We start from the raw sequence: 26,046 nt of genomic DNA, 5'->3' as shown, positions 1-26,046 counted from the left end.
TTTTTGGAAATTCTTAAAGCTGCCATGGCTTGTATCGGAATTTCTTCCTCTTGGGGTTTTTGTTGTTTCGTCTCTTGTTTGAATGCTGGGGGCCCCCTTAGGTTAAATCTTCCAAAGAGGAAGCCATGTGAGTTCGTTGGATCCATCTGGAGAAATACAGGCATACCCCTTCCCCTGTAAGATTAGTTTCCTAGATTTCCATTGATTAGTTAACCCGTCTTGAAACCAAATGGGCAAAGGAAGGGAGGTGTCCTTCAATGTCTCGAAATGTTTTTCTGCTTTTGTGAAAATAGCTCCTTGTGGTAAGCTTAAAAAATTTAAAACAGATGAGGCTATATTAACAATAGTTCTAGGCTTAAAGAATATATTGCGTTGGAATCTAGTAAAGTCTGCTCTGGATAAGGAAGATAAAAGTGTTCCTGTGTATTCTCCCTTATTTAATTTTTTATTTGTAGTTTCAGTGTGTAATGTGTTTGTTTAATTATGTCTTGTGTTTGTGGATTATAAAGAATGTCTGTAATCTGTTTAATAGAGAATGAAAGTAAAAATTATCTGAACTGCTTAGAAGTATAGGCAGGGCCATTGTCTGTTTTTATAGAATTAGGTGTTCTCATTATTGCAAAGTAAACTAACAGGTGGGTTATAACATGTTGTGTGGTTTCACCTCGGAGAGGTGTGGCCCATATAAAAGAAGAATTTGTATCCATCAAGACATTTAAGAAGGAAGAGGAAGAAAGTTCAGGGCAATGAGTTACATCCATTTGTCATAAAATTCTCTTTCATTTGTCATAAACCTTCTTTATATTTCTGTATTTATCATTTTATTTGCTATTTCTTATATCTTTTTATTAAAGCATATATCTTTTCTTTAGCAACTATGAAGTGTCTTGTATATTAGCATTTTATAGATTGGTGAATATATTTATTATATTATATATATTATATATTTCTTAATAATATATATATTTTTATTAATAGTCTAAAATCGCTTTAGTTTTTCTGTAAGAAAAACTTTTTGTAAGAGGAAGTTAGTATTCAGTAATTAATGTTTTAAAATCTTAGTTTATTTGGAAATGACCTAGCTATTTAATAAACTTTTATCATTTAGTTTAGTACAATTCTAGAAATTTAAGTTACCCCAATCCTACGAGATTTTTTAGATAGACATTTTAAAAAATATAATTATTTTTAATAGAGTTTATCTAAGTTTTCCTCTTTTATATATTTATATATATATTCATGGGGTCGCAAAGAGTCGGACATGACTGAGTGACTGATCTGATCTGATATTTATATATATATATAGAGAGAGTTACTTTTTTGTTGAAAAACTTAGTTTACCTTAAATCTAGGCACGATAAAAGTATTATATAACGTTGATGATTTAAGACCTGAGTTAATTAGATTAGCAAGCAATTATATTTAAATTATATTTATATTTAAATAAACATTATGTTTAATATTGAATATTTTTCAGGTCACGTGAAGTTGAATTTAAATAGAGTTCATTAACTTCATATTATCCAAAAACAAAGACATACATTGAGACATAGATAATTTTAGATAGACAGATATAGTTTTCTGCTTGAAATTTAAAATATCTTTTATATATATATATATATATTTTTTTTTTTTCCTGAGTTCCACCAATTTGTTTATGGCTGGAGTCCCAGATAGAGTGGGCTGTGTATCCCAAGGACATGATAAGAGTTAACTTTAGGCTTTTTCTTAGGCCTTTTTTGTTTCCCAGGCAGAATTGGAGCTCCAAAAAAGTATTTTAACAAGTTAACCTTTTCCTTACTGCACGTGTAAGAAGAACTAGTTTTGCAATTTCAAAAAAGATTTTATTTTAGTCAGTTTTCTCTGGAGTCTAAAGAATATCATGGCCATTCAGTGTCAAAAATACCATTTCCGCTTTTTGTAGTTACAGTAGATTATTAATGATACACGCATGAGGGCATTGCTGCCACACTGGATGTAAAGCCTTGGCTACAACATTTTGACAAATAGTAGGACTATTAAGCATACCTTGAGTAACACAGTCTATGAGGCCCGATATGATTAGAATAAGGGAGAGAGAAAGTGAATCTCTCCCAGTCTAAAGGGTTCAAAGGTATATTAAAAAAGCAATCTTGTAAATCAGTAATAACAATGTACCAATTTTGAGGAATAGTAGGTGATGGGATCCCTGGTTGTAATGCACCCATAGGTTTCATAGATGCATTAACTTTTCTAAGGTCTGTTAAGAGATGCCATTTGTTAGATTTCTTTTTTATAACAAAAATAGGAGAGTTCCAAGGAGAGCAAGATTCCTCAATATGTTTTAATTCTAATTGTGTGTCTATAAGTTCTTTAGTAGCCTATAATTTTTCTTTTGTAAGGGGCCATTGCTCTGTCCAAATAGGCTTGTCATTCTTCCAAGTTATTTTAATAATTGCTTTGTTTGTTAAATGAGCAGTGGCCCTTAGGAAAAATGTGAAATGTATATCTGAGTTTGCCATTGCATAAGTAAGTCCCTTCCTATTAGATTAAGGGGTGCATCTATCACATAAGGTCTTAATGTTCTTAATGTTGCAGACTGGCCTTTTGGTCCTTCACATGGGTAGATTTGAACATTTTGATAATTTTCTTGTACTTTGGTTTGAGAAATTCCTGCAATTTGGCAAGAGATTTTTTGTATAGGCCAGGATGTGGGCCATAAGTGTTTGGAAATAATAGTAATATTAATATTAGATCCAGTGTTGAGGAGACCAGAAAATCTTTTACCATTAATGTTGATATTTATATTCGGTCGGGCATATTCAGATACCAATGATGTCCATAAGGATTGTTTTTGATCTGTACTGCCGAATCCACCTGTCCATACACTTGGAGGAGTTAATAGAAGTGTAAGGTAAAAGAAGTAATTGAGCAATTTTGTCCCCTTTTTTGAATTGTCATAGAATCTGAGATGATGTCATAATTTGAATCTCTCTTTATAATTTGAATCAATTATTCCAGGGTGAACAGTCATTCCTTTAGAAGTCAAACTAGATTGGCCAAGTAAAAGACTGAAGGTTTGTGGGGGCAGGGGTCCAAAAAGTCCAGAAGGTATTTTAGAAGGGACTGCTTGAGAGTAAAGGAAAAAATCATTTAGGGCTGGTATATCGACGGCAGCGCTGCCGGATGTTGAGGGTGTGAGGGAAAAGATAGAATTTGCCCCTGGTTTTTGCTGAAGGGGACCTGGGGGTCCCCTGCTTGGAGTTTCCTGGAATAGGTTTTCTTTCAATATCAAATTTAGATTTACAATCTTTGGCCCAATGCATTCCTCTATGACAACGAGGGCAGATTTTTGTAGGTTTTTTTATTTGCCTTCTTAGGGCAGTCCCTTTTTAAATGGTTTTTATCTGTCCCTGTTCGGGCCCACTTCTTGGGGTCCTTTAATGTATCGGAACCTGGTGGTCCAGAGTTGATGATAAGAAAGTGAAAGAGAGAGCTGGAGGGAGGGAGGGGGAGAGAGAGAGAGAGAGAGAGAAAGAAAGAAAGAAAAAAGAAAGAAAGAAAGACATGGGGACCCAAGCTCTGATGGAACAGAGGTGCTTTAATCATGTTTCTGTGAGTATATGTAGGCTATTGTACAAGAAATTTCTTTCGACAATGATAAAGATCAGAAAACCAAACGTACAGCAACCATTACCAATGGAATAAGGAATTAATAATGGTCACAAAGTCAGGAGACAATCCATATCTCAAGAAAGAGGATCAAGACTAAGCAGTTTTGTCGTAAGGAGAATGTTTACTGAAGGAGATTCAAGCCTGTCTCATCCTATGACCTCAGTCCTGGGAGTGGCTTGCCATTCCACTGGTTTCTGGCAACAGAAACTGATAAGGAACAGAGGATTTATGAAAAACCGCAGGTAGGAATCTTCCTGTTAACTATTCCCTGACATGTTCCTATTTCATTTTTTAATTTAAATTTATCTATTGAATTTCACTGTGAAATTTAATTTCCCTTTTACAACTCTCTCCCATCTTCCCAATAGTTCTCTAACTTTGGGGTTAAATTAATATTCAGTGTTTATATTATAATTGGAATGTAAATATTGATCCTAGCTGAGTGTCTTGGTGTACAATGGACATATTCTTTCTATATGATTTTTTTTCCTTTGAGTAAATAATTGCTTTATCTAATTCATTTGGGTAATTTTCTCTTGTATACTCTTTGAACTGTAAAACTTTCCCTCACAGTAGTCAAACACATCATGTCTTTTATTTATTTATTTCTTGGAAATATTACCTTTCTACTTTAAATGGAATGGTTCCTTTCTTGGTAGGCTTCAGAAATGTTTTCCTATGACTGCTATTCATTATCGTTCAGGGAATTCTCTTTTCCTTTTTTTTTAATGATGGATCCCCTAATTTTCTGCATTCTGTGCTCGTTTTTTCTTGGTTTATTATTTTTATTTTGGCTTTTTAAAAGACCTTGCTTGTATTGTGTTGTTTTTATTTTATCCACACTCGATTGATACCTTAGCCACATGGAGAATTTTAGGTTGGCAAGGTTTTCCCTTAGAATTTGGAAGGCCTTTTGTCATCTAGCATTTGGAATTGCTGTTAAGATATTCAGTGTCATCTCAGTCCCTTGTATGCCCCCCCTCTTTTCTTTGTTTCCTTTTTTCCTTTTCCTTTTTTTCTTCTTTCTTCCCTCCCTCCCTCCTTTCCTTTCTACCCATATGCCTTAAGTAGGTTCCTTAATCTCTCTGTACTTCTGTTTTCTTATCTTAAAATAGGGATTTTTTTTTTTTAATCTACCCAATAGAGTAAAGCTTTTATGTAAGTACCTGGGACATAGTAAGCACTCAATAAATATTAACCATTATAAATTTTCTTTGAAGTTGCTTTCTGCTTTCTGTGTTTTCTGTTTCCTCTCTCCTCCTTTTTTTGTGGTTTGTTTTGGCTCTGTATGTTTGAGGCTATTCTCAAATATCGCTTGATCTCTGCTAACAATTTATATTTAAGAGTGAGGCACTAAAAAGCTGCTGGGGGATTTTTGACATGTGGGCTTCACTGTAGACTGCTTGCACAGTTAGGTACTATTTTTTTGGCCATTACCTTAAATGGCCACCTACCCATCAGTATTTGCAGGTGCCCGAGGAGCCTGGTGGGCTACAATCCATGGGGTCGCAAAGAGTCGGACACAACTGAGCGACTTCTGTGTGTGTGTGTGTGTGTGTCTATGGAGAGATTGTCTATAAGGACTAAATTTGGCTGCCAGTGTTTGGGAGCTTAGAGAGAGAGGGACGCTGTGGGTCTCTACCTTCAGTGTACATACTTTCCCTTCACTTTCTTTTCATTGTTTCTCGCCACTCAGGGCCATCTGCTTTGCTTGGATCCTGAGTGGAGTCTCTGGTTTAGTTTTTCCGGAGGATGAACCTGTGAATTTTGCCAGATTGGGAATGGACTGGCTGTCTGATGACTTTCATGCAGTTCTCCTGTTTTTACTGCTTTATCTCACCTCTGCCTTCTGTGGTACTTGGCCTCCAGTTTTGGAGTCTTCCTAGTTTCTGGGATGCAAATGTATTGCTTTTCTCTCAGCTTCCTCTGCCCTGCTAAGTCTGCTTTGTGTCTTACAAAAATGGGTTGACATCTCTGGTCTGCTTTGGTCTCCTCTTCCATTCTTTGTGTTTTTCTGAGTTTATGTGCTTTCTGTTTCTTCACTGTTATTTCATTGGATTTTTTTGAAAGGTTGAAGAGATAAATATAGAAGTTCAATCTTTCATATTTAACTGATTATTGATGATCTAGTGTTAACTTTTTCCTTAGAGTTTTTTTCAGAAATAAAAAAAATATACCAACACTCTACCCCTTCAATGAATTATTTTGTGTTATGAATTTAATTAATTCATTCAATATGTTGAAACTACATCAAGCTTATTAAATTTCAGGGTCTCAGCCGTTAGGTGCTGGGTATTACGTTGTGTGTGTTGTGTGTGTGTGTGTGTGTGTGTGTGTGTGTGTTAAAAAATTCCTACCATGTCATGTGTTTAGACACTCAGTAAATTTATATTCAAAGAATTAATACATTTAATAGCTGTGGTTTTATTTAATTTATTCATTCTAAAGTCTTAGTTTTCACTTTTTAATAAACGTACCTGACCATTTTGTCAATTGGGATTGCTCATCAAATGAGTAAACCCTATACTAGGTCTTTCTGAAATTGAAAATATTATGGTATTTAATGTGTCACTGTCATCAAAAGGTGATTGATCACTTGCAGGATTTGTGGACACTGTAATACTATGCAGGCTGTTTTTATAATACTTAGCCTAATCTCTTTCAGATGATGTCAGCTTCTTTAGCTTAGATGTCTTTTATGCACTGATTGCCATTGCATTAGACCCATACTGTCCAATAGAACTTTCTGTAATGATGGAAATGTTCTGTTATTTATACTGTTCAATAAATGTGATAGCCACTAGCCATATGTGGCTGTTGAGCACATGAAATGGCTAGTACAATTGGGGAGCTGAAATAAACTTTTCAACTTTAGTCAATTTAAATTTATGTTAAATAGCCACAGGTGACTAGTGGCTTCCGTATTAGACAGCACAGTTATAAGTCATTGTTCTTATAGGATGTGCTAACTTTTTGATTTAAGTTATTTTATGTTGTCGGTCACTTGAATTAGTTTGGACTAATGTTTCCAACAGAGGAATAGGAGTTGACTGAGTTATCCTGACTTGCCTTATTATTATTGGAACTACATTTTTCTTTGGATTTACATAAGAATAAAAATATGCAGATTGCTATTTCAGAATTGAAAATAAAATGTGTTTTAGGTTGGTGTATCATGCTTGTTTTATTTGGAGTATTTGAGGTGCAGATAAGAGAATGAAAATGCAAGTGAAAGGTGAAAGTACTGTTTTGAAACCTCAGAGATATTTCTCCTAGCCTGCAAGAGAAAGGAGAAATACTGCTGAATCAAAGTCTGGTTTGGATTTAGAGTTTTTATATTCTTGAAGACAGTCATGGTAATGTTTTGTTTTGCATTTTTAATGTTTAGATGAAAATACTGTGTTTATGACCTCAGATGTCTTTGTGATTAATTCAGATTAATTCAGAAAATTTCTTTTGAATCAGGGATGAAGAATAATTGCAGTGAATGCTATAACATTAATCTTTGGCTAAGTAGAATTTTGGCATCAGTTGAGGTCTGTGGTAAGTTAATATTGTTAAATTGGTCAAAATTAAGTCAGTTATTTTTTAGTAAAGCAGTAAAAATTTCATAAGACTGAAAACATGGCTTTGATTGTAGAGCATTACAATTTTGCTTAACCTTTTTCTGGTGAAACACAACTTTTTGGAGTAATGATTAGTATAGTTACCAATATAATACATGGAGGTTAGCAAAATATACTGTATTTGCTATTTTATATAGTATTATGACTGTGGCTTCCCTTGTGGCTCAGCTGGTAAAGAATTTGCCTGCAATGCGGGAGACCTGGGTTTGATACCTGGGTTGGGGAGATCCCTTGGAGAAGGGAAAGGCTACCCACTCCAGTATTCTGGCCTGGAGAACTCCATGGGCTGTATAGTCCATGGGGTTGCAAGAGGTCGGACACGACTGAACGACTCTCACTTTCATGACCTAAGTAACAACTGAATATTTATTATGATCTTCAAGAAGATACTTCAAGCAGTTCTTTCCAATTCTTTTTGTTCTTCTGAAGCCTAAAACCCCTCCAGGTCCTTCATTCTCAGACAGATTCTCCTCCCATTTCACAGAATGTGGCACTCCCTCATTTTCCCATCCTCACTTATGAGCTTATAGTCATCATTGCTGATTCTGACCACCCCTTGCAAGTACAGTGAAAAAGTAGGACGTCCTGTTTCCTGGAGGTGCAAAAAAGATGTTTCCACCTATGCTCTTAATTCATTACTTTTTATCTTCTTTTACTTGTATATCAGTTATTACCTGGTTCTTGTCATTTCAGCCTATTTCCACTGTTTTTTCCCGCTATATATGGTTTAATGAGCTCAACTTTTTTGTATCATTGGGTACAGATACATATGTAATGAAGAGAGTTGATCCTTCTTAATTCCTTTCTCCCTTTTCTTCTCCGTCTTCTCGAAAGATCTCTTTATACTTATTTTAATTCTTTCCTTAGCAGTCTGTGTTTTAACAAGCCTTCCGCATGATTGTGATGCACACTGAAGCTTGAGAACCACTGCCTGCAGTCCATACTTGTGGATTAACCAAGAAACTCGCTATTATTGTTATAAATTGGGAGCGTAGGTTATAGTTTTTAGAGGACTGTTAATGTATACTTACATAGACATAGAGAGTCTATGGTTGGATGAGTTGTTCTTTAAACCTGGAAACAGTTAATTGTTGGTCAATTAGGTAGGATTAGGTTTGGCTGTTAGTTTTGGAAAACCCAAAATAGCAGTGGCTTAAAAAAGAGGATTCTTTCTTTCTCTTTCTCTCTCTCTCTCTTTTTTAATACAAGTAATCTAGGTTTGGTGACTGCATGATTTGCAAAGACTGAAGCTTCTTTACTCTTATTGTTGCTCTACCACCTTCAACACAGCGTCTGGTGTGATTCAGTTTGGTTACTGTGGCTCTATGATCAGCCTTCTCACATTCTAGTCAGCATGAAGGAAAAAGAGGAGCAGTGATATCTCTTCTTTTTAAAGACACTTCACAAGCAGTTGCCCAAACTTTAAGTCCCATAAGCCAGAATTTAGACACTGGTCACACCTAGTTGTAAGGAAGCTTTGGAAATAAAGTTGTTATTTCAGGCAGCCTTGTGTGAAAATATAATTAATGATTTAAAAAATTGTATAGCATTATGTGGTTTGCATTTACCATAAATGATTTACCAGTTCCCTGTTGTTAGACAGTTAAGTTGCTTATAAAATTTTTGTTGCTATTTTTGTTGTTCAGTTGCTCCGTCATGTCCTACTCCTTGCGACCCCATGTACTGCAGCATGCCAGGCTTTCCTGTCCTTCACTGTCTCCTGGAGTTTGCTCAGACTCATGTCCATTGAGTCGATGATGCCATCCAACCATCTCATCCTCTGCTGCTCCCTTTTCCTCCTGCCCTCAATCTTTCCCAACATCAGGGTCTTTTCCAGTGAGTTGGCTCTTCTCTTTAGGTGGCGAAAGTATTGGAGCTTCAGTTTCAGCATCAGTCCTTCCAATGAGTATTCAGGGTTGATTGCCCTTAGGATTGACCAGTTTGATCTCCTTGCAGTCTAAGGGACTCTGAAGAGTCTTCTCCAGAACCATAGGCATCAATTCTTTGGTGCTTCAGCCTTCTTTATGATCCAGCTCTCATATCCGTATGTGACTACTGGAAAAACCATAGCTTTGACTTTATGGATCTTTGTCTGCAAAGTGATGTCTCTGCTTTTTAATATGCTATCTAGGTTGGTCATAACTTTTCTTCCAAGGAGCAAGCATCTTTTAAATTCATGGCTGCAGTCACTATCCACAGTGATTTTGGAGCCCAGGAAAATAAAGTCCCTTATAAAATTTTTGTTGCTATAAACAAAGTAAAAATAAACTTTTTTTTTTTTTTAAATTATTTTTAAAAAAAAAAATTATCTGTCTTTAAAAAGTGAATTAGTGAGCATAAAAGCTACATGTTAGGATATTGAGTATTATTGGAGAGAACTTTGAAGTAGTAGAAAAATCAGTTTGAGAGTTTCTGCCTAAGACGAAGATACGAATCCTAAGAGAGTAGTGGAATTAAGTAATAACTTACAAAGTTTGGACTTTTAGTCATCTGGTATAGAAAATTAAAGAAATACACAGTATTGCTGACTTACCTAAACTAATGCAGTAAAATGTGGATAACGTACATTTGAATATATAAATGCTTTAAGCTTCGTACATTTATTTGAGTCTGAGTCATATGTATTGATCTTTTAGTATTGAAATGACATTTTATTTTTGTTTTAGAGTACAAATCTTTCACTTTAAATTGATTTATTCTTTTCCTTTTCCTGAGCTTTACTTAAGTTTAGAAAAGAAATAAAACGTTATGTTCTAATATGCATATACTTTCATTAGACTTACTATAGATTTCTTTTGATTGACAGGCCTTTTTGCAAATGTGTAATCTGCCTATCAAAGTGGTCTGCAGGGCAAATGCAGAATATATGTCTCCATCTGGTAAGTGGTTTTTTTTTTTTTTTCCTCCTCTGTTAATACTCTGCATTGATAGAATTGCAGTGATAGTCCAGTTTGTACCTAGATTTTTTTTAAAAAATGCCTACATTATCCTGTAGATTGTTAAGTGTATAATAGCACTGTGGCTAAGAAAAACAATATACATATTTCAATTAGAAATACTTTATTGCTAAAAAAAAGTGCTAACCATTGTCTGAGCCTTTAATGAGTCAAAACCTTTTTGCTGGTGGAGGATCTTTCCTCCGTGTTGATGGCTGCTAACTGATCAGGGTGGTGGTTGCTAAAGGCTGGGGTGGCTGTGTCCGTTTCTCAAAGTAAGGCAACACTGAAGTTTGCCTCATTGATTGCCTCTTCCTTTCACAAACGATTTCTCTGTAGCATGTAGTGCTGTTTGATAGCATTTTACCCCACAGGAGAGCTTCTTTCAGAGCTGGAGTCAGTCTTCTCAAATCCTGGTGCTCTTTTATAAACTGAATTTATGTAATATTCTCACTCCTTTATTGTCATTTCAACAGTCTTCACATCTTCACTAAGAATATATTCGATTTCAAGAAACTACTTTCTTTGCTCATCTGTAAGCAGCAACTCTTCATCCTTTAAAGTTTTATAACAGAATAATAATGAAAATGTTTGAATTATTGTGAAAATTACTAAAATGTGATACAGAGACATAAAGTAAGCAAATGCTGTTGGAAAAATGGCACCAATATACTTAGTGCAGGGTTGCTGCTGTAAAAATGCTCAATATTTGCAAAGCACAATAAAAGTGCAGTAAGATGAGGTATATATAAGCTCTTTGTTCCAAGAACTCCAAACTGGATATTGGAAATGAGAAATACACTTTGCTCTCAAAATGTACCACCCCAAAATACTCTTCAGTCTGGACATTCATTCACAAATATTTTTCATTCTGTAATCATATTATCTCAGAGGACCTGCACTATTTCTAACAGTATAGTAGTTGTAAAGATTTTATCCCAAGTTAAAAAAAGTGTGATCTAATGCTTGTGCAGATAAGATTTTTTTTTCTCTTTTGCAAGATTTATAAAGCAGTAGAAAAAAAGAATGCAGAATTCAGTGTTTTTATATTGGTAAATGGAAATGTCTTCTAAATTCATTTGCTGAGTTGTATTCCAAAAGGCCTGTGTTTTCTTTGTAATGTTATCCTATGGATGCAGATGAAGCTTTTGTTGGTGCAGTGCACCTCATCCATTACCCTCAGTCTGTCTGAGCCGGAGAGGAGTGAATCTATTGAAAAGGACCATGAAGAAGCCCGCTGTTAGTGTGAACTCTATTTGAACTAGGTCTGACAGAGTTTCATCCTCTAGCATTTGAGGTAGACTTTATTACTGTTTGGAGATTGTCATCTCTGATTATTTCACCAGTTATTAGTATTTATAAAATTAAAATATTACTTTTTAATGTGATATTTACTTAGAGAAGCCAGTTTTTCTTTAAATTAAATTAATTTATGTATTTTAATTGGAGGCTAATTACTTTACAATATTGTAGTGGTTTTTGCCATACATTGACATGAATCAGCCATGGGTGTACATGTGTTCCCCATCCTGACCCTCCTCCCACCTCCCTCCCCATCCCATCTCTCTGGGTCATCCCAGTGCACCAGCCCTGAGCATCCTGTCTCAAGCATCTAACCTGGACTGGTGATCTGTTTCACATATGATAATATACATGTTTCAATGCTATTCTCTCAAATCATCCCACCCTTGCCTTCTCCCACAGAGTCCAAAATACTATTCTTTACATCTGTGTCTCTCTTGCTGTCTCGCATATAGGGTCATTGTTACCATCTTTCTAAATTCCACCTATATGCATTAATATACTGTATTGGTGTTTTTCTTTCTGACTTACTTCACTCTGTATAATAGGCTCCAGTTTCATCCACCTCATTAGAACTGATTCAAATGCATTCTTTTTAATAGCTGAGTAATATTCCATTGTGTATATGTACCACAGCTTTCTTATCCATTTGTCTGCCAGTGGACATCTAGGTTGCTTCCATGTCCTGGCTATTGTAAACAGTGGAGAAGCCAGTTTTTATAAGCATACTATTTATTCTTTTTTTTCCCACATGTGTTGGGAGCAAACTTTGTGTTATAATTCATAAGCTAGCATACCTTCAAAGATTGTTATTCACTTAATTCCTGATATTTTTTGAGTCAGATACATTCATTGATGCACCATTATGTGCTTAAACAATTGACCTCAATGGTTGTCTGAGATATGAAAGTAGTAGATGTAAAAAAAAAAGTCTTTATAAATATTGTTTAAATATAGGTTGATTTATTGTAATCTGAAGGGAAGGCCTAGTTAAAGTTTTAAAAATCTATCAGTCATGAAACAATGTCCAGGCTTAGTTCATATAATTTGAATAATTAGTATTTACTGCTGCATAGTGATTTGTTAGTGTTAGCTCTGAAAAGGGAGTATTATGTTATTATATGCAAGTGAGAGCTCTAGAAATGAATCTTGTTTCTTTCTTTTATTTTAAAATTAGTAATTAATGTTAGAAAATGTTTAGAATTTAATATACATGCTTAACTGTAATTTTAAAAAGTCATAATGTTACAAAACTCTGTATTAATAAGACATAACAAGTTTTGTGTTGATTTCCTTTTTAGCACAAACTTTAATTTACTGGTCATGTTCTCACATTGTTTTTCCCCTTCCACAGGTAAAGTACCTTTTATTCATGTAGGAAATCAAGTAGTATCAGAACTTGGTCCAATAGTCCAATTCGTTAAAGCCAAGGTAATAAAAAAGATATTAAATGGATTTGATCACAGTTACTCTTAAATAGGTCATTCATCATCTTTAGAGTGTTGTAGCATTTACATTTATTTTAACCTAGTTTTATAAAATGCTGATAATAAACTACTGGAGAAATATTTCTAAAGTGTATAAGTTTTTTTCTTTTTCCTTTCATAATGTAAATCAATGGCAAAAGAGGCCGTTTGATCTTTACAAAATGAGAGATAATTTTCTCACTCATGTTTATGAGAAATTTTGGTCACAAATGAAAACAATTAGGTTGTTGTAAAATATCAGGTTAACTTTTGAGTAGGGAGTTATAGAATGTTTACAAGTTGAATGTACTCCTTTACCCATTATTCAGTATAGATTTTAATAGTTATCAAAGAACAACCTCCATTACCATTTTGGGGGACATCCATCTAGAATTTTTTTTGCATATGTAGAAAAATATAGGTAATACTATTAGTATTATTTTGAAACCTGCCTTTTAAGATCATCAATATGTTTAGAAATTCTTCCATGTTAATGACTATAGATATGTATTATCCTTTTAAATTGTTGTATAGTATTCTTTTGTATTCAGTTCAGTTCAGTCCCTCGGTTGTGTCTGACTCTTTGCGACCCCATGGACTGTAGCACGCCAGGCTTCCCTGTCCATCACCAACTCCCGGAGTCTACTCAAACCTATGTCCATTGATTCGGTGATGCCATCCAACCATCTCATCCTCTGTCGTCCCCTTTTTCTTCCGCGTTCAATCTTTCCCAAAATCAGGTTCTTTTCCAGTGAGTCAGTTCTTTGCATCAGGTGGCCAAAGTATTGGAGTTTCAGCTTCAGCATCAGTCCTTCCAATGACTATTTAGGACTGATTTCCTTTAGGATGGACTGGTTGGATCTCCTTCCAGTCCAAGGAACTCTCAAGAGTCTTCTCCAACACCACAATTCAAAAGCATCTTTTGTATTAGAATTTTTTTACTTAATTCTTTATTGATGGACACTTAAGTTGTTGGTGGCTCAGACGGTAAAGTGTCTGCCTGCAGTGCAGGAGACCAGGGTTCGATCCCTGGGTTGGGAAGATCCCCTGGAGAAGGCAGTGGCGACCCACTCCAGTACTCCTGCCTGGACAATTCCATGGACTGAGGAGCCTGGTAGGCTACAGTCCATGGGATCACAAAGAGTCGGACACGAGTGAGCGACGTCAGTTTTCAGTTTGAGTTGTTGGCAACTTTTTGCTGTTATTGAGTGCTAAAATAAGTATTCTTTTATATACACCTGTGTATACTTGTTAAATTATCTCCTTAGCATAAATTCCTAAGAGTGATATTACACTGTTACAGGGTATACATTTTAAAAATTTTACAACACATCATCAGATTGAACTAAAGTTTATACTATTTTATAAGTCTAGTCATTACTGTAGTGTATTAGAATTTAAAAATTAGTGTCTATTTCCCTATCCTTTACTAATAACACTTAAAAAAAATCTTTGACTACTTTATAAGTTACACATGTCAATCTTTTAGAATTTATTTTATTACTAAGGTTTAGTGTCTTAAAAAAACACAGTTTACTGACCATCCTTGTTTTCTTCTTTGGTGAAATAATAAATTTTATCTCTTGAATGATACATTTTTATAATGACAAGTAAATACTTCTTATTAATATTTTGTAGTCATAGCAAAGTATTATTTTTTCATAATTTTCACATAAAATAATTATGTTTTAGGGGCATTTTGAAAACTAATCCTTTGGACATCTGCAGTAAAACATTGATGTTTATTACTTGGTAGTAAGATAACTGAAAGTTTTTGTATGTTTAATATGATGCTCTTTAAAATTTTTTTAAATTCCCTTTAGGGCCATTCTCTTAGTGATGGGCTGGATGAAGTCCAGAAAGCAGAAATGAAAGCCTACATGGAATTAGTCAACAATATGCTGTTGACTGCAGAGGTATAACAGAAGATAATAGGCCTTGAAAATATGCTTTTTCTCTCGTAAAAGATTATCTTTCTTATGGCTTATTTTAAAGTTACTGAAATAAAGGAAAATAGTCAAGTAAACTCTAGGGCTACTATGGTTACCCAGATTATTTGGTCATTATGTTTGAATAAGTTGCCTGTTTTTTCTTTTTGTAAACAGGAGTGATCATTTTATTTTGGTCTTGTGAAGTTTTCTTAAATAATATCCATAAAATACTCTAATGGCATTTAGAGATATATTTTATGAATAAAAAATATTTTTTAGGTACTATCATTAAGCTTAATAATTCTGTGTAGAACATTAGCCAAGGGGGGGAAAAATGCTCACATATGTGACTTCTATGATATTGGTTTATAAAAATTACTCTGGCAAGAAATAACTTACTTTATCCATTTTCTCTTTGATATTCTAAAGTTTTGGTGACTGTTTTTTTTTTTCCTAGCTGTATCTTCAGTGGTGTGATGATGCTACTGTAGGAGAGGTGAGTGGTTCTGCAGCATTTATCTTAATTAAAATTTAATGAAAAAACACTTTTGCTCAGAATCATAAGTCCCTGCTCATAAATGAAACATTGTGGTTTGTACCATTAGTGATATAGTTTTTCACTTAACTTTAATTTTGCTTGCACATACATTTTAGGGAAGCTATGTGTTGTTTTATATAACTGGTTGCAAAGTACATAAAAGTTTATATATTTTTAAAGGGAATCATTTAAAATTTTAATTTTAAGATTGCAAGCTATGTTTTTGTTTCTCAGAAAATATATTTCCTTTAGAAATCTATTTGTGAAAATATTTTTAGGATTGCAATTTTAACATAATCTTTTTGCTTTAGATCACTCATGCTAGGTATGGCTCTCCTTACCCTTGGCCTCTGAATCATATTTTGGCCTATCAGAAACAGTGGGAAGTCAAACGTAAGATGAAAGCTATTGGATGGGGTAACAAGACTCTGGACCAGGTCAGTTCAGGTTGAAGTTAAACCCTCAACTTTAATGCATAAAGAAAAAGAATTTTTAAAGTTCATAATCCTTAAAAAAAAAAATCCCAACATAATAAAATTAACAAAACATTTGTTCTTATTTTCTCTGACAGGAAGTAGTGTATTGTTTTGTAAAAATCACACATGCTTATTGTAAGACAAATTATGTATGTAATACAGAAGACTTCAAAAAGGGAGTAAAAATTGCTTTGGATCCTACCACCTAGAAACTGCCACTGTTAACTATGTGAAGAACATTCTTCTAGATGTCTCTTAATAACATTTTTAAAAAGTGGAATCATATTATTCTTGCCACTCTCTAACCTAATTTTTTTTCCATTCAACAATACACTGTGGGCATTTTTTATGCCAGTAAATATAGATCTGCAGCATCAGGGCTTTAAAAAAAAAAAAAACAAAACCCTGTTAAATGCAGTGCTTAAAATTCCCACTTTTCTTTGGTCTTAAATTTACTGAAATAGAAAAATTATAAAAATACGAGTTTGAGTATCATTAAGTTTATTAATGTCTCTCTTTCAAGGATCCCCCTAGTCCTAGCAAGCCAACCATTGATTTGTGCCACTGGCCATGAGGAGGATTGGGTAATTGAAAGGAACAGAGGAAATAAAACATTTCCACTAGTGGAAAACAACTCAAATGCTTCTTATTCATGGTAGATCAGTAGTGTCATCTTTATGAAGCAGATTTTTTAATATATGTGAAATCATTTGATTATATGGATTCAGGAAAACTTTTATAGGGAGTAGAGTATTGAGATAAAAACTTTCTTGATCATAATCCTTATGAAAGGAAATTTGTTCTCAAATTTTCCTATTTCTTATATAGAAAGTACTACTTATGCTCTCTATGTGGTCTCTTGTCTGATTTAAATATACTATAAAAGGTTACCTAAATTTATCATAATATATGTTACAAATGAAGTTTTGGACACATTTTATTGCTTGCTAATTTAAATATTTTTCTTTGGGGTCTGTTGCTTGTGTTAGGTCTTAGAAGATGTAGACCAGTGCTGTCAAGCTCTTTCTCAAAGACTGGGAACACAACCATATTTCTTCAATAAACAGTAAGGATTTTATTCTTTTTCGTTAGTTTCTTTTCTGTATTGTTATTTTATCATATATATAATATCATTTTATCATAGAGGAATTGTTTTATCAAGAAATATTTATGAAAACAGTTAACATTAAAATTTATTTTTGCATTCATTAAACCTTTAATTTCTTGAGTATCAGGCACAGAACTAGCTTCTGGGAGACTAAGATTTCTAAAATGTGGTGCTAGCTATTAAGAATTTTCTCCTGAAAGCAGACATGTAAACCTGTCATTATAGAATGATATAGAGGTTCTACTAGAAACACATCAAGGTGCTTTGTATGGAACTATGATATCTTAAAATTCCAAGCTTGCAAAGTACTATTAAAACATGAAGTGTAGCCATTGTCTGTATAGGATAATTCCCTGAGGACTAGAAAAGTGAATAAAACTAAACAGTAAAAAATATTGTTGGATGGACAAACATTATTAGAAACTTCTCTTTTTAAAATTTAATGAAAATATTTGTAAAGCATAGAAATGATTGTGAAGGATATAGATTTAAAATATGTATGTATATATGTGAATTGAGTATTTCATGTTTCATTAAGATAGAATTTTTTGTAATTTGGAAAATAATATCTAATGTTGGCAAAGAATGAATTTTTCCTTTTTTTTTAAAGTTACTATTTTACTATATCAGAATCAGTTATCCTGTGATCTAGTTTAAGATGGGTTTCAATAAGCATTTTAACCTCAGTGGTTTGCTTGGAATCGAATCTTTTTTTAGCTTTAATAAAAATCCCTTGACTTTTAGATTGATAATTTTTAAAAAGATTTATTTGCTATTATTTATTATATCTTCATAGGCATTCATCTGTAGCTATATCAAACATCTTTTGGTAGAGATATTAATATTTGTAGCAAAAATGACAATGATGATAGCTTGGAAATATTTAAGTTATATTAATGTATATGCTGTACAATTGATATTCAAATAAAATTGGAGTCTGTTGATCTTTGAAGCAGAAAATGTCATAGTGTTCAAACCCTGAAATCCTGGTAGGTGAAGCTTTTATATGTTCTTATTTCTAGTGATGTTTGCTATACTGATTCTAGTTGTTTAGTCTCTAATACAAAAGAAATGTATCAAAATGTTACTATTATGTAGTTCCTTTTCTTTCTGATACAGGAATTCATAGGAGCTGAAAAGCTCAAAAAGGGTATATTTTATTAATCCACCTTGAACATCTGGAAGTTCACAGTTCACATAATGTTGAATCTTGGCTTGGAGAATTTTGAGCGTTACTTTACTAGGGTGTAATTATTTTTAAACTTGTAATTGAAAATTCAAAGTTTAGAATAGGTGTAAAAATAAGATTTGTAACTGAGAAACTGTTTAACTGGTATTAAGATTTAGGTTTTTGAAATAATTTTATCTTATATAAGACTTAAACATTTTTATTTTTGAAGTATAGAATAGGTTTAATTTAATTTTACACAATTGTTTAATAATATTAAAATTTATTTCCCTGTGAATCCTCTGCTTACCCTCTAAAATTAGAATCAGCTTTTCTTCTAGCTTACATACTGGACATGTTGAGAGGCCTCATGAAAGAAACTCAGTCACTCTTGAGAAGAAAGAGAAAGAGAGTTGAGGGAGATCTTGCGAGAATTTGCTGTTGCTGTTTAGTGCTAGGTTATATCTGACTCTTTTGCGACTCTATGGACTGTAGCCCATTAGGGTCCTCTGGTTCATGGGATTCTCCAGGCAGGAATACTGGAGTGGGTTGCCATTTCATTCACCAGGGGAATCTTCCCAACCCAGGGATCGAACCTGCGTCTCATGCATTGCAGACGGATTCTTTACCATGGAGCTACCAGGGAGGCCCTGCAGCAAGAATAGTAATTGGGAAAAGGAGACTAAGAAGCTCAATGGTGGAAAGGAAAAAGGAAAGTGAATTTGAAAACAAATTAGAAATAATACAAAGTAGATACTCATGATTGTTGGCCTTTTTATCCTTCATGATACATAGTGTTGGTGTGTGCTTAGTCGCTCAGTCTCCGACTCTTTGGACCCCATGGACTGTAGCCCAGCAGGCCCCTTTGTCCATGGCGATTCTCCAGGCAAGAAAACTGGAATGGGTTGCCATGCCCTTCTCCAGGAGATCTTCCCAACCCAGAGATTGAACCCGGGTCTCCTGCATTGCAGGCAGATTCTTTACCATCTGAGCCACCAGGGAAATTCATATTTTTAAAATGAAAGTCAAAATCTGTACTATCTGTTGTATACACACAACCTTGCTGATGTGATACCTGTTAAAACACTTATACAAAGACTGAGTCATTTGTTCCCTTTCACCTGGGGAGTGGATTTGAAATAAAAACCTAAAAGTTTTCTTAAAGTGATTTATTGATTCATTAAACATATACTTATTGAGAACTTACTTTGGGCCAGACGTTGTTCTAGATAATGGGGACATAACAGGAAACAAGTAGACAGTGTCCTGGTGGAAGGAGACAGACGATTAAAGACAAATATGAGAAAGTTTTAAGTGCCATATAGAGAATTAAAATAGGATCACATCACAGTAAGTGACTATATGCCCACTTTAGTTTGCATGGTCAGGGGAGACTTTCAGATGTGACATTTAAGCTGTATTCTGAAAAACAAGGAGGAGCCAGCAATGTGAAATCAAGGGAAGAGTGTTCCAGGTAGCAGGAGTAGTTGGGTCAAGTCCCTAAAATTGGCTAGTTTATGTTCAGAAGGAAGAATCAAAGCCATTTATGGTTGTGTGTTGAAAATGGTAGGAGGTACGGCTGAAGAGGTAAGCCAGAGCCAGATCATCTGAGACTTGTATGCTTTGGGTAAGGAGTTTGCATGTTAGTGTAAGTAGAATGGAAATTCATTGCAATGTTTTATGCTTGGCGTGGTATGAGCTGGTGATATTTTTTAAAAAGTAGCAGAGCAGTTAAGTAGAAGCAGGGAGATACAGTAGGAGAGTACAGTGGTCTTGGTGAGATGATGGTGGCTCAGAGGAGGAGATAATAATAGATAAGTGGTGGTATTCAGGACGCATTTTGGTGGTTATATCTCACACGGCTTGCTAATAGATGTGAGAGGATAAGAGAAGACTCAAGCGGAACTCACATTTTTGGCTTGAACAGGTGGTGCATATAGGTGCATATAGACTTTTATTTTGAGATGAGGAGACAAGCTGATTTGAGATCCTTATTGAACATTCATGTGGAGATATTTGAATGTATTATTCTGGACTTCAGGGGAGAGACTCAGGCTGGAGATAAATATTTAGGAATTAGTAACATGAAGACATATAAAGTCATGCAACTATAAGAGGTCATTCATGAGTGACGATCAAGGCTACATAGCTAGTAAGTTAGTGGCAGAATTAGGATTTGACAGAACCTCATTGCTGGGAGAAATATCAATAACCTCAGATATGCAGATGACACCACCCTTATGGCAGAAAGTGAAGAAGAACTAAAGAGCCTCTTGATGAGAGTGAAAGAGGAGAGTGAAGAAATTGGCTTAAAACTCAACATTCAGAAAACTAAGATCATGGCATCTGGTCCCATCACTTCATGGTAAGTAGATGGGAAAACAGTGGAGACAGTGACAGACTTTATTTGGGGGGGCTCCAAAATCACTGCAGATGGTGACTGCAGCCATTAAATTAAAAGACACTTGCTCCTTGGAAGAAAAGTTATGACCAACCTAGACAGCATATTAAAAAGCAGAGACATTACTTTGCCAACAAAGGTCCATCTAGTCAAGGCTATGGTTTTTCCAGTGGTCATGTATGGATGTGAGAGTTGGATTGTGAAGAAGGCTGAGCGCTGAAGAATTGATGCTTTTGAACTGTGGTGTTGGAGAAGACTCTTGAGAGTCCCTTGGAATGCAAGGAGATCCAACCAGTCCATCCTAAAGGAGATCAGTCCTGAATATTCACTGGGAAGACTGATGGTGAAGCTGAAACTCCAATACTTTGGCCACCTGATGTGAAGAATTGACTCATTTGAAAAGACCCTGATGCTGGAAAAGATGGAAAAGATCAAAGGTGGGAGGAGAAGGAGACAACAGAGGATGAGATGGTTGGTTGGGATCACCAACTCAATGGACATGAGTTCGAGTAAACTCCGGGAGTTGGTGATGGACAACTGATGGGAGGGCCGGTGTGCTGCAGTCCATTGGGTCGCAAAGAGTTGGACATGACTGAGCGACTGAACTGAACTGAAAAGGTCTGTTTTGCCAAACCAGGTTACTGCAACATATTTTTACATTTCAGGTGGATTAACATGTTTTCTCTATAATTTAGGACTACCACTGTAGGATTGACAGCAATAATTACTGATGGCATATAATGATGTGTTTTCTCCTTTTAGTAATATTGTGCTGTGCTTAGTCACTCAGTCGTGTTCGACTCTGTGCAGCCCCATGGACTGTAGCCCTCCAGGCTCCTCTGTCCATGGGGATTCTCCAGGCAAATACTGGAGTGGGTTGCCACGCCCTCCTCCAGGGAATCTTACTGACCCAGGGATTGAACCCATGTCTTCCCCATAGCAGGCGGGTTCTTTATCATCTGAGCCATCAGGGAAGCCCAATATCATGCTAATGCAGTATAATGAGAGGGTTCAGGGTGCTGACCCTCTGCTACAGTTGAAAATCCATGTATAACTTTAGAATCAGATCTTTGTGTCTGTGGCTCTGCATCCACAAACTGATTCAATCAACCATGGATTGTGTAGTAATGTAGTATCTATTTATTGAAAAAAAACTTGGCATATAAGTGGGCCTTAACAACAATTCCAGCCAGTGTTGTTCACAGGTCTACTGTAATTATTTTAATATAATGTAAATTGTGATATCCCATATATAGACCATTGGTAGCAAGGTAGATAAATTTCATCTTTTTGTTGCTGCTAAGTCACTTCAGTCGTGTCCGACTCTGTGCGACCCCAGAGACGGCAGCCCACCAGGCTCCCCCGTCCCTGGGATTCTCCAGGCAGGAACACTGGAGTGGGTTGCCATTTCCTTCTCCAGTGCATAAAAGTGAAAAGTGGAAGTGAAGTCGCTCAGTCATGTCCGACTCTTTGTGACCCCATGGACTGCAGCCCACCAGGCTCCTCCGTCCGTGGGATTTTCCAGGCAAGAGTACTGGAGTGGGGTGCCTCTCCGTTAGGGATATTTAATTAAAGGGGGAAAAAAAAAACCCTAGAAAAATTTTTGTTATAGCCATTCTTGTATATCATTCAGAAAGCTAAGTTTATTTTAAAAAGGGTAAGTAAACTTGCTTTCTTACTCTTATATCTTTATCATCTGGCACAGTTACTGGCTCATTGGAGACCTGTTGTATATTTAGTGAATAACTTAATAAAATGAATGTGATTATTTACACTAATATTATTTTAACACATTTAAATGATACTACTGTTTAAGAAGGGCTTCCCTGATAGCTCAGTTGTTAAAGAATCTGCCTGCAATGCGGGAGACCTCAGTTTGATTCCTGGGTCAGGTAGATCCACTGGAGAAGGAATAGGCTGCCCACTCCATTATTCTTGGGTTTCCCTTGTGACTCAGCTGATAAAGAACCCCCTGCAGTGTGGGAGACCTGGATTTGATCCTGGGTTGGGAAGATCCCCTCGAGGATGAAAAGGCTACCCACTCCAGTATTTTGGCCTAGAGAATTCTGTGGATTGTGTAGTCTATGGAGTTGTAAAGAGTTGAACATGACTGAGAGACTTTGGGCTTCCCTGGTGGCTCAGACGGTAAAGAATCTTCCCACAATAGACCTGGGTTCAGTCGCTGGGTTGGGAAGATCTCCTGGAGAAGGGAATGGCAACCCACTCCAGTGTTCTTGCCTGGAGAATTTCATGGACAGAGGAGTCTGGTGGGCTACAGTCCATGGGATCGCAAAGAGCTGGACACAGCTGAGCGACTAACATGCACACACACACACACACACACTATTTGAGAAAGCAAGTCACATAACTAGCAAATCATGGTTCAAAAGTTTTCATATTTTTTAACAGAAACTCTAGTTAAAATAGAATAAATTCTATCAGGTTGGGGTAGGATTTATTTCTTGTTAGTTTTTTCCTTTAATATAACAATAAAGTGTTTTTTTAAAAAATAGTGTATGTTCTGCCTTGTAAGTTAAACGCTGTTCATGTTGCTCTCATTTCTGCTTTTGTCTTAGGCCTACTGAACTAGACGCACTGGTGTTTGGCCATCTGTATACCATTCTTACTACACAAATGACCAATGATGAACTTTCTGAGAAGGTGAAAAACTACAGCAACCTCCTTGCTTTCTGTAGAAGAATTGAACAACACTATTTTGGCAAAGGCAGCTCATCTATCAGATTGTCTTAGAGTTATGTGTAAATTTAGTTATTATTAAAAAATTTAAATTTTTGAAATATGTGTTACTTGAATGATGTAATAGATAATAGTATCAGAATTCAAAGCCCCAAATACTGCTCTTCAAAACCTCAGAGAAAATTATATAATGTATCATATACATGTACTTTGTACTGTTACTTGTGTCTACATTAAAATAATTTTAAATGATTTCATTTGATATGTTGTACCCCGTATCTTTGAAATTTTTGTGTTTTTGGCACATGTATGCATATAAAAATAAAGCTCAAACAACTAAATGGCTGGTGTATTTATTAATACTTTCCATCTTTCTAAAAGCTGCTCTTTGAGCTTTATATGTGTAATAAGTAGTGTCTTTTCTAAGGCAGTAATTTGTGTTCCATACTCCCAAGATTACTAGCTACATGATGAACCTGGTCATGGAAAATACGATCTTAACAGTGTACTTAGAAAATGCAAATGATTACAAAGCATTTAAATCCTGAAACAGATTTAAGAGCATTTTTCTTACCTCAATCTATTGAACTTAAAAACATTTTATCAGAGTAGCTATAATTTACATTTGATAAAAAAATAGTTTTAAGAACTTAACTTTTTTAAAATTTCTTTTGGAATAGAATATTTTAATATTATTCCTTTTGTGGGGAAGTTGAGGCTTCCCTGTAGGCTTGACGGTAAAGAGTCTGCCTGCAATGCAGGAGACCCAGATTTGATCCCTGGGTCGAGAAGATCCCCTGCAGTAGGAAGTGGCAACCCACTTCAGTATTCTTGTCTGGAGAATTCCATGAACAGAGGGGCCTGCTGGCTACAGTCCAGGTGGTCAGAAAGAGTCCGACACAACTGAGAGACTAACACTTGCTTTACACTTTTGTTTTCTGAGGATAGTTTTCACAGAAGTACTTATTTATACCTAGACACTAGGATTATATGCTGTGTTTCTTTCAGTTTTTTGAATATTTTATGTAAAACCAGGGATGCTATAAGAGTCAGATGTAAAAATCATTTCTTAAAATAGTCTAGACTAGTAGTACTTTTACATTTATGTACTAGACATTTTAACTCATTTAATCCTTACAAAACCCATAAAGGTTATTATTCCCAGTTTACACAAGAGGAAATGGAGACACAAAAAGAATAATAAAGTCATGGAGTTAGTAAGTGGTAGAATTGGAATTCAAACCCAGGCGGTCTTGGCATCTGTTTGGCTTTTTTAAAGAACACTATAATTTTTTATTAAGATGATAGATTTATACCTTTTAAGGAATGTATTAGGTTCTCCTTAACCCAAGTCCCATGTAAACATTGGGTTCTCCCTTTTGACTGTAGTACTATTTATTATAGCTTTGCTGAACTAATTTTGTAATTTGTATTATTATTTAAAAATATTCCACTTTATGTGTGCTTTTGTATAATTCTTATGACAGGTTTTTTGGTTCTGTATTTTTGTATGGTTTTTTTATACTGGATAAGATTCTTTTCTTTTAATAATAGCATTATTAAAGGAAATTAATACATTCTTGTAAATGCTGCTGTTCTCTCCAAGGAACCATAAGGGACAGTTTCTAAGTTTCCTGCCATGTCCCCCATTTTTTCTTTTCTTTTTCCTTTTTTTTGGTGAACTTCCTGTGAGGTCCTTCAAGAAAATCCTGTGAGTAAATGTGAATTCGTCTTGGTTTGTGGCCTCCAAGGTTTTGATGGTCTTTTGTTAGCTCACACTCCGCCTTTAGTCATTAAAGTATTAGCTAAGTTCTTACTATTGTCCAGTAGTATCTTTTTCAGGTAAACTGGTGCTCATGTCCCTCCTCTCCTTAGATTTGGGTTAGTTGGCCCTGCAACCTCAGCTTTCAGCTGGGTTCAAGAACCAGAATGAATTTTTGTATGGTGTTTATCATTATTACAAGATAGGGAGCAGTGCTTTTCTTTACATTCTGAAATGGGAAATCTGGGAATCTGGGTTGCTTTTTATTCTTGAGTTAAGAAATGCTCATTTAGAATTAAAAGTGCTGAATTTTTAAAGTGGCTTTATTATGAAAAATTTCAAACATGAAGAGAAAATAAAAAGAATTCCCATGTACCTATGAACCTACCTCACTTCAACAGTTAGCAACTCAGGGAGGTCTGTCCCTCCCCCCTTTTTTTTATATGCTTTATAATGTATGTTGCACATAAGTTCATATAAGTCAGCTTTTGAAGATGTAATATAGAAACATATTCTTAAAAATATTTTCTTGTTATTTCACACTATGTTCATCTAATCCCAGTCCCTTTCTACCACTGGAAGTTGCCATTATAGTGAATTTTGTGTTAACCATTCCCATGATTTAATTTTTTGCTTTTGATGTTTATATAAATGGAATCACAATCTATGCATCTTCTGTTTTGTTTCTTTCACACAATATTACATTTAAAAATTTCACTCATTTTGTTGTACCTAGCAGTGGTTCAGTTCAGTTCAGTCGCTCAGTCATGTCCGACTCTTTGCGACCCCATGAAGCACAGCACGCCAGACCTCCCTGTCCATCACCAACTGCCAGAGTCTACCCAAACCCGTGTCCATTGAGTTGGTGATGCCATCCAACCATCTCATCCTCTGTTGTCCCCTCCTGCCCTCAATCTTGCCCAGCATCAGGGTCTTTTCAAATGAGTCAGCTCTTCGCATCAGGTGGCCAAAGTATTAGAG

The 26,046-nt window shown here is 35.3% G+C and overlaps 1 protein-coding gene across 3 annotated transcripts in view; it reads left to right on the top strand.

The window, feature by feature from the left end:
• The window catches only part of MTX2 (metaxin 2), a 76,245-nt gene extending 52,601 nt beyond the window's left edge, over nucleotides 1-23,644 (top strand). For 2 of the 3 annotated variants that reach the window (XM_006066086.4, XM_025274403.3), the window contains 7 exons: nucleotides 10,087-10,159; nucleotides 12,873-12,949; nucleotides 14,808-14,900; nucleotides 15,373-15,411; nucleotides 15,765-15,890; nucleotides 16,919-16,995; nucleotides 23,183-23,644. In XM_006066086.4, the coding sequence (XP_006066148.1) occupies nucleotides 10,087-10,159; nucleotides 12,873-12,949; nucleotides 14,808-14,900; nucleotides 15,373-15,411; nucleotides 15,765-15,890; nucleotides 16,919-16,995; nucleotides 23,183-23,357 (660 nt within the window). In that variant the 3' untranslated portion in view covers nucleotides 23,358-23,644. The remainder of the gene's footprint in view (nucleotides 1-10,086; nucleotides 10,160-12,872; nucleotides 12,950-14,807; nucleotides 14,901-15,372; nucleotides 15,412-15,764; nucleotides 15,891-16,918; nucleotides 16,996-23,182) is intronic. The other variant, XM_025274401.3, reaches the window with a different exon arrangement.
• Nucleotides 23,645-26,046: the final 2,402 nt, after the last annotated feature.

Source organism: Bubalus bubalis, chromosome 2 (assembly GCF_019923935.1).
Source record: "Bubalus bubalis isolate 160015118507 breed Murrah chromosome 2, NDDB_SH_1, whole genome shotgun sequence".
Taxonomy (NCBI): Eukaryota; Metazoa; Chordata; class Mammalia; order Artiodactyla; family Bovidae; genus Bubalus; species Bubalus bubalis.
The sequence above is the reverse complement of the archived record's forward strand: the minus strand, read 5'-3'. Positions and strand labels throughout refer to the sequence as shown.